Source organism: Sminthopsis crassicaudata, chromosome 2 (assembly GCF_048593235.1).
Source record: "Sminthopsis crassicaudata isolate SCR6 chromosome 2, ASM4859323v1, whole genome shotgun sequence".
In the NCBI taxonomy this organism is placed as follows: domain Eukaryota; kingdom Metazoa; phylum Chordata; class Mammalia; order Dasyuromorphia; family Dasyuridae; genus Sminthopsis; species Sminthopsis crassicaudata.
In genome coordinates, this window is record NC_133618.1 from 226,019,323 (window position 1) to 226,028,453 (window position 9,131).

General features: G+C 43.7%; 1 protein-coding gene across 1 annotated transcript; it reads right to left on the bottom strand.

The window, feature by feature from the left end:
* Window positions 1–329: 329 nt before the first annotated feature.
* On the bottom strand, window positions 330–8,922 carry TRIM54 (tripartite motif containing 54). The gene is made up of 9 exons (XM_074284749.1): window positions 8,917–8,922; window positions 7,541–7,740; window positions 3,059–3,230; window positions 2,642–2,737; window positions 1,980–2,213; window positions 1,837–1,859; window positions 1,497–1,621; window positions 873–968; window positions 330–461 (listed from the first exon to the last, which is right to left on the bottom strand). Exons 1-8 carry the CDS (start codon window positions 8,920–8,922, stop codon window positions 874–876), a joined length of 951 nt encoding a protein of 316 aa, XP_074140850.1. The 3' UTR covers window positions 330–461; window position 873.
* Window positions 8,923–9,131: the final 209 nt, after the last annotated feature.

Consider the following 9,131-nt stretch of genomic DNA (forward strand, 5'->3'; position numbering starts at 1 on the left):
GGTTACAAATCCATTTGCCAATCCCAGACCCTTCGGAAAGCGGACCCCCAGGGTTTCGGGGCTATCAGTCAGTCTACAAACGCGCCCGCTCCCTCTGATTGCTTCCCACTCCAAACCTGAGTAAACAGTGACCCGCCGCCCCCTCCCTCCGTCTCCAGCTAAGGTTTGAGGGGAGAGCTTGCTTCTTCCCTGGGTGATCGATAGACCCCAACTTAAAAAGGGATAGAGGGGGCGGGGCTACAGTTGATCTCTGGGAATGGGGAAAAGAGAGCGCGCGATTGGGGATTGGGCACGGGCCACGGGGCTATGCGGACAGAAGCAGAGAATTCGGACCCCAGAAGGCAAACATCCTTTATTGAGCCTCAGGGCAGCTTGGGGACTCGTCCTCTCCCGGTGTCTTCCGAGTGATCCTTAAGTGGCTGCCGGAACCGCGGGGTTTTTTTGAGGCGCTCCGCGCAGACCTGTTTCAAGGGAAAGGCTAGGTGGGTGGGCGCGTTAAAGAGGTGCCGAGAGGACCCCAGAGGCTGCACCCAACTCCGCTTAGACCAGAAGCTACTGCGCCTCCCCGCTGGTTGAGCTCCTGAACAGCATCTCCTACACCCAGCGCTTTGGGAAAGGCCGGGAGAGGGAAAGGATAGAGAGGACATTATTCTTCAGGAACTCAGGCTCTGGAAGGAATCTAGGGGCCCAAGAGAGGCACTTGCATCCCAGAGGGTGAGATACCTTAGCTTCCCCGGATACTTTAGCTCTATGGCTGCTGGAAACCAGTCGAGAAGGGCCAATCTACCACCTGCTTTAGCTCTGAACTCCTATTATTTTTACTGAATCAGTCTTTCGAAAGGCATTTCCACAACCTATTAGGGCTCACTTACCCTAAGTAGAAGCCTCCAATCTCTCTTCCTCAGCGCCGGCACTGCCATCTTCCCCTTCCAGCACCAACTCCTCTTCTTCTTCCTCCCCAGAACCCCCTGGGGCAAATATAAAAGTTCTAATTACATAGGCTCGGACTCTATCATGTCGAATCCTCAGCTCCTTCATGTCCCTTAATTAGCTCCAAACCCAACTGGACAACATGATTTAGAGGGAGAAGAACTATCCATCTATCTGATGCCTACCATCTGATAGCCTGGGTTCAAATCCTATTGTTGAAATTTACTTCTTGTGCCTCTTGGACAATTCACTTCACTTTGCTGGGACTCAGTTTCCTCAGGTGTAAAACGAGGGAGGGGGTTGGACTAGATGACCTTTAAGGTCCTCTCTAGTTCTAGAGTTATCATCTTATGATTCTGGTTCTATCTGTGTGACTTTAGATGAGTCACATCTCTGAGTTTCAATTTCCTAAAAGGAAAATAAGAGAGTGGGAGTAGATGACCTGAAAGGTCCCTTCTCTCTCTAAATCTATGATCATATCTCTGTAAATTGCCTCCAATTCACCCCCCTCCCCTTTCCTTTGGTCCAAGCATTTCAGCCCATCCGTTTCTTCCCAGGTCTCTCACCAGTCTGGAAGTCGATTGTCCGGAGCATCTCAGCCACATGTTCCACACTCACTGAGAACTGTTCCATGCTTTCATAGCCTGGTTCTGGCCGACCAGCCAACTCCACCTTTGCCATGTCCCCAACCCTACGACAGTGGGCTCGACTCAACCCTGAGATGCCCTCAAGGAGCCTGCCCTGATCCTTCAGCCCAGGCCCCAAAATGGACCCCCATCCCTTCCTGCTCCAGGCAGGACATCTCAGACACAGATCACCACATATACATATACCCTCTCCCTCCCTCTTCCTCTTTACCAATCTCTGCAGCCCAGTTAAGAGTGAAATCCAACACAGCAGACTCACTTTTTAATCAGCTCCTTGGCCTGCTACAGGGGGGAAAGGGAAAGCAAAAGTGAGGCTAACAGCTGGCTCTCTTACCAGCCTATGTCCCACCCCACTCCCTCTCCAACAGTCAGGAAGACCTTCTGCTCCTATACTTGCCCCACCTGGAGGTAGAGAGCCATCTGTGGCTCCTCCATGGACTGAATGGCAGATTCCACAAGCTTGCTTGAGGCCTCCAAGTGGTCTCCATATTGACGGATGAGCCCTCGAACCCGCTGAAGCTTTTCCTCCTGCTCCCGGGCCAGGACCTGAAGCAATTCTGCTTTCCTCTCTTCCAGCACTGCACACAGCGTCTCAAACCTCTGCCCCAGTAACTGCTTCTGCCTGCGGCTATTGTCCTGAGGTTGGGGTGGAGATGTTGGAGGTGGATGTTCCGAGGGCCCAGGGTCTCAGGCACTCCGAAAAAGCCCAGAGGGACTCCTAGAACCTATGCTGTCAGGGCCCTGCCCTGTCAGCTACCACAGATAGTCACAGAGCTGAGGGGTATCACATACCCACATGCAGAATTGGTCCCATCTAATAGTCTAACCTCCAAGGGGGGGAGGGAGGGAGGGAGGAGACCTGGAGAGATTGAAGAGGGCCAGGGAAAGGCACAAGCATGCAGTTCTTCCAACACACAAAGGAATTCCTGGTCTTGAGCCTTGCCTTGGACGGAAAGTTCAGAGAAACGCTTTTCTCTGCCCATTTCCCCACCAGATTCCCCATTTACCATAGCAGCAGTCCCCCACTCCTTCCACCACTTCCCCTGAAGATGCCTCCCACTTACTTCAATAGTCTGGCACACCTCTTCCATCTGAGTAATGACTGCTTGGACCCGGTCATTTCCAGCCACCAGCATGGCGATACCGTCGCTCAGCTCACTCTGCCACGTATGTCAGGAGCAAAGTGATTCTATACCTAGGTATTCCCACTTCCAGGCCCTCCCCCACCCTTTAGACAGATAGCCATGATGGTCAGCAACAGAAGCAGGGAAAGGGTTCTTGCCTGGGGAGGGTATCCTTAGGAAACTACTTCAGAAAATCTAACCCAGGGAAGCTGTTTTCAGAGGCTATGAAAGGAGGGATTTTGAACCAAATTGTGTCAGTTGTGGGAAGCTGGGTAGAGGATGGATTCCATAGCTGGGAGTTTGGGTAAGATAGGGACCTTCAGACCATGTCTCTGTGCCCACAATGGGGGTTGTTACCTTCTGGCGTTTGTAGATGTTGGGCAGAGGGGCCACCTCACAGTCCTTATGAGCACCGAACACTTTGCAGAGGGAGCAGGTGGGCACCTCACAGCTCAGGCAATAGATGTTAATCTTCTCCTCCTCGTGCTCTTCACACATCAGGTGCTGCTCTGCTTTAGAATGCAGAGGCCTGGGGGGTGGTAGCAGAGGGATCATCAGGAGAGAACCGAGGGTGAACAAAGACAGGTCTGAACAGATGAGAAAGTGGAGGTTGCCTCTAGCAGTCAAAAAATGACTGCCGAAACCACCCAGAACAGAAGATGGGAGCTGGGCTATCTGTCTCGAACCTTTGTCTAATCTCTTAAACAATTCATGGACAATGGCCCTCCCCAGGTCTTCAAAGAGTCAAACAGATTGCGTAGGAGGAAAAGGTTAGGTACTGGATCTGTGATTTATTGATTTAGGGAACTCTCATATGAGAAAATTCTCTCTACTGGTACAGGTTAGAACTTCTGCAACAGAGCATGATTTGTCCAGGCTCACGTAACTAGAAGACATTCAGAAGGGGGCTTTAAACCTAGGTGTTCCTGGATGCAAAGTCTGCTCTTTTTGTCTACTAGTTATGAGTAGAAATAAGGGCTGAGATTGCCACATGAATCCATTCTCCTCATGGGCCAATTGTATTCACCTTGTTTTAAAATCTGAGGTCACCTCCTAAATCATTCAAGTTAGCCTCCTAGCAAATATGTGCCATTGGGCACAAAAGTGTCTCTCTATCGTGCACACTTTTTCAATGGATCCTCAAGTTCCTGGTTGTATACTCCCTCCAACGATGCACAAGTCACCCTCAACTTTGGGTGTCTCTTGTCCATGAATTCTGTCAATCTTTTCTTAGGGATCCACCAAACTCACTGGATTCTTTCCTCAAGTTTGTTTTTTTTTTTTTTAATTTTCCCTGATTGTATTGCTGGCAATGGAGGAATAGTGTGTATTTTTTTTTTTTTGAGGTTAAGTGACTTGCCCAGGGTCACACAGCTAGGAAGTGTTAAGTGTCTGAGTTCAGATTTGAACTCAGGTCCTCCTGACTTCAGGGCTGGTGCTCTATCCACTGTGCCGCCTAGCTCCTCCATATTCTCTTATCCTTTTCTTTCTTAGTACATGTCAGGCCCATCTTCTTTTCTAGCCTTTCATCTCTGACAATATCATTCTCTCATTTAGTTCTGGGATGGTAATGTGTTAGGCTCCCCATACTTCTCTCCATTACCCTTTGAGTAATCTTCAAAATGAATTCTTCAGAGGATATGGTATTCTTCAAGTCATCACCAGGAATGATTGCCAGAAGAATATTGAGACTAAACAGTGGGTCCTTTTTAGGGAGACACTTGGGAGTCATTAAGGGCACTGCACAATTTCCCAAAGGCATTCTAGCCTGCTCTCCTTTAGCTTGTTCACTTTTTGGTCCCAGCTTATTGTCTATGCAGTGTATGCAGTGCATACAAATATAAGTACTGATGGATCAGATCTATAGATTGTCCATCCAACTGTCCATCAACTCAATAGACATTCTTCATCTATCTGATTGTTTAGAATATCACATGCGTTCTAACCTTAAGTGTTCCTCAAGGTTCTAAGCCCTCTTTTTTTTTTTTTTTTGTTCTTCTATACTTCACTTGATAAACTATCAGCTCCTCTGCATTTAAGTACCATCTTAATGCTGATGACTCAAATCTGCCTGTCTTGCAACAATTTCTCTGTAGTTCACTCATTTCAGTCACATCTTGGCAAATACTTATTTGCTATTCCCTTCTCCAGTTCATTTTTTTTTTTTTTTTTTTTTTTTTTTTTTTTTGCAAATGAGGAGCTGAAGCCAACAGGTTAAATAACTTGCCCAGAGCTACACAGCTCTTAAGTGTCTGAGGCTGGATTTAAACTTGTCTTCATCCTCTGTCCTTCTACCTGCCCTTCCCCATCTGTACAATAGCCTCCGATTCACATCTTCAACTATCTTCCAGACATCTTCAACTACATATCCATCAGACATCTTAAACTCCAAATCCAAACTTATTGTCTTTCCTTCCCCAGCCTCCCTCCCTATCTTCCATGTTATTGTAGAAGGCAACACTAGGCTTGAAACCTAGAAGTCATGATGGATTCGCCATTCTCTCTCATTCTCCACCATCTCTGAGATGTTACAAATTTTACCCTTGCAACGTCTCTCCATTATGTCCCCTTCTCTCCCCTGACAATGCCATCATTCTGCTACAAACCCTCAACACCTTAAACCCACATTATTACAATAGCAGGCTATACCTGCAAAAGCAGATAGCCTTCCTCAGTCACTAAAGTGATTTTCCTAAAACTCAGGTCCATTCATGTCATCCCAATCCCCTACTCAATAAACTCTAGATGTTTCCCGGTGCCTCTCAAATAAAATACAAAATGCTCTCTTTAACACTCAAAGTCCTAGTCCTTTCCTAACCTTTCATTATTCTTACACATTAATTCCTGGATATACTCTTTAATAAAAAGCCACTAGACTATTCTATAAACAAGAACTCATATGTCTTGGCTCCAGGGATTTTCTCTGGCTTTCCCCTTTACCTCTCTCCACTCCCTTCCACTCTGATTACTGACCTCCTGGGCTTCCTTTAAGTCCTAAGTGAAATCCCACCTTCTAAAGGAAGCCTTCCCATCAAAATTCAAATGCCTTCCCTCTATTATTTCCTATTTTCTTATATATAGTTTGCTTTGTATATATTTGCTTGCATATTTTCTCCCCTACTAGATTGTAATCTCCTCGAGAATAGGGGACTGTCACTGTGAATGGATCCAACCATTCTGGAGAGCAATTTGGAATTATGCTCAAAAAGTTATCAAACTGTGCCTACTTTTTAATCTAGCAGTGTTTCTACTGGACTTATATCCCAAAGAGATCTTAAAGGAGGGAAAGGGATCCATATGTGCAAAAATGTTTGTGGCACACCTTTTGTAGTGGCTAGAAAGTGGAAGCTGAATGGATGCCCATCAATTGGAGAATGGCTGAATAAGTTATGGTATATCAATATTATGGAATATCATTGTTCTGTAAGAAATGATCAACCGGATGATTTCAGAGAGGCCTGGCAAGACTTACATAAACTGATGCTAAATGAAATGAGCAGAACCAGGAGATACACAGCAACAACAAGATTATATGATGATCAATTTTGATAGACATGGCTCTCTTCAATAATGTGATGATTCAAACCAGTTTCATTTGTTCAGTGATGAAGAAAGTCATATGCACACAGAGAGAGGCTTGTGGGAACTCAGTTTTGAAACACAACATAGCATTTTCACTTTTTCTGTTGATATTTGCTTGCATTTTGTTTTCCTTCTCAGGTTTTTTTTTTTCTTTCTAGATCATATTTTTCTTGTACAGCAAGATAAGTATAAATATGTACACATATATTGGGTTTAACATATATTTAGCATATTTAACATGTATTGGACTACCTGCTATCTAAGGGAGGGGGTGGAAGGAAGGAAGGAGTAATTTAGAACAGAAAGTTTTGCAAGGATCAATGTTGAAAAATTACCCATTCCTATGTTTTATAAATAAAAAATATTTACTATAAAAGAAAAAAAAAGAGAATAGGGACTGTCAGAGAGAAAAAGACCCATATGTGCAAAAATGTTTGTTGCAGCTTTTTCCTTTTTTGCAAAGAACTGGAAAATGAGTAAATGCCCAATCAATTGGGGGGAATAGCTGAATATGTTATGGTGTATTAAAGTAATGGAATATTATTGTTCTATAAAAAATGATGAACAGGCTGATTTTAGAAAGACCTGGAAAGATTTACATGAATGCTGAGCAAAACAAGCAAAACCAGGAAAAGATTGTACACAGCAACAGCAAGATTGTGCAATGATCAACTATGATGGATTTATTTTTTCTCAGCAGTTCAGTGATCCCAATAAACTTTAGAAAGAAAATGCCATCCAAATGCAGAGAAAGAACTATGGAGTTCTTAAATGTAAATCAACACATGCTATGTTCACTTTTTTTTTTTTCCATTTTCTTGTTTTTTTTTTTTCTCTCTCATGGTTTTTCCCTTTTGTTCTGATTTTTCTTTCATAACATGATTCATAAGGAAATATGTAAAAAAAATTAAGTTATTTCTACATATAATTGGGGGAAATAAAAATTTTAAATAAATAAAAATTAATAAAAAATTAAAAAGATAATAGGTAATGTTTTTACCTTTTTGTATCCCCAGAACCTAGTACAGTGCTTGGCATGTAGTAGGTGCTTTAGTAAATATTTATTTAATGAATGAATAATGACATCTATATTTGTGGCTAACTTTCCATTAGTCCAGATTCTATGAAGTCCATACCAGGACTTATTTAAACACTGTATTTTTCCCAGGACCTAACACAAATATCAGCATACAGTAGGTACTTTGTAAGTGCTGAATATGAATCTACAGAACATTAAGGGAGAAAATTAGGACTCACCGTGAAGACTCCTGCTTGTAAATGTCAATGATGTTTTCCACCAGCAGATTGCGCTGCAGTCCATACACACCATGTCTGTCCAGGACAACCTCATGCCTACAGGATGGGCAGCGGAACCGTCCCCCTGAGGACACTGTAGTGGAACCCCGGGATTGCCACAGAGGATTTGAAGCCTGCAGGAGGAGGAAAGGAATTAGAAGCTCTGAGGACCAACGACAGCATTGACATATCAGACCACAGTTAAACATGGAAGAGTTTGGAGAACAGAGATAATCAGAAAGTCAGGGCTAGAAGAGGCAATAAGGTAAAGAAGTTTTCCCCAAGTCATTCCTTTATTCCTTTAGCAATCATATATTAAGTGCCTACTGTGTACCAATCACTGTGCTAAGTGCTAGAAAAATTATAGCCATTTAAGCCGTGGTCTTCATAGAATTTACAACCAATCCATGAGTGATTGAACAGTTGTGAAAGATGGGAGTTATAAATATACCTGTTAGATAGTCATTTTTCTAATTCTATTCTATTCTAATTCTAATTTTAGTCAGTATTCTAGTCTATTCTTATTCTATTCTAATCAGTATTAATCAGTTTGATATTTTATATAAATCATAAAGGGATAATTAGATAAGATAGATTCTCTTACTTGACCTTCATAGACCTCAAACTTTGCAGGAGAGTGTTTACTATTTGCTTACCAAATTATGAGGCTCATTTGCATAACTACAAGAATGCTAACAAAGATATCAGATCCCAGTTTATTCAAATTCCACGTCTAAACTCAACACGGGTGGGATGCCTTGATTCTTTGGAAAGTTCCCCCAACTTATTTTTGTACCTCTGGACAACATTCTCTTGCCCAACATGAGTAGATGAACCACTTAGTCAGTGGAGATGCTCCATGCTTCATCCAACCTGTGACACTCCTGCCTCCAGTCTCCCTGCCCCTTCCCTCCCCACCTTCCTGGCTGCTATGGCATTTTTGGCCTTCAAAAGCAAGGTGTATCAAGCAGTGAAATTCTGCATTTTACCATGTCTCTTTGGTAGATTTGGATGTCAAGCCCTATAAAAAACAAAGTCCTGGGGACCAGGAGCATCTTAGACCATGAAGAGGGTCTGCGTTCCATTTCCTTAGACGAGACTGTGGACATTTATATAAAGCCATTGGTTCAGAGCTCTGCCTCAGTGGTTTTTCTTGGAGACTGGACAATTATATTCCCCCCCCCCCCCAGTGAAATCACAAATGTATTTTCTCCACATAATTAGAATTTATCCCTTCTAATCGTCAATATCCTGAAAGAAACCCAGGACAGGTAGATCGCAGAGAAAGTTCCTACTCTTTTCTCCTGCTAGTTAGCCCCAAACAGGTGTCCTGTTACCTCCATAGTGAGGGCATGTTCTTCCTTAGCGCTAATGAAGGAGCAGAGCACTAATTTCCCTTTTGCTGTTCCCAGCTACAACTCAGGCTTATTCCCAGGAGAGCAGGGAGTCATAGAGCTGACAACAGGCTGAGGTGGAGAGCTGGGTCTGGCGTCTCTCTCTCTGAATGGCTGCCGTCATCCAAGCTAACAGCCTGAAGTGGTTCGATAAGCAT

What these genes read in the sequence shown, in the direction of transcription:
- TRIM54 (XM_074284749.1), bottom strand. An exon ending in ACATCTACAAACGCCAGAAG is followed by an intron (nt 2,738 to 3,058) that starts GTAACAACCCCC and finishes CATACGTGGCAG; the next exon opens with AGTGAGCTGAGCGACGGTAT. An exon ending in AGGTGTGCCAGACTATTGAA is followed by an intron (nt 2,214 to 2,641) that starts GTAAGTGGGAGG and finishes CCCCAACCTCAG; the next exon opens with GACAATAGCCGCAGGCAGAA.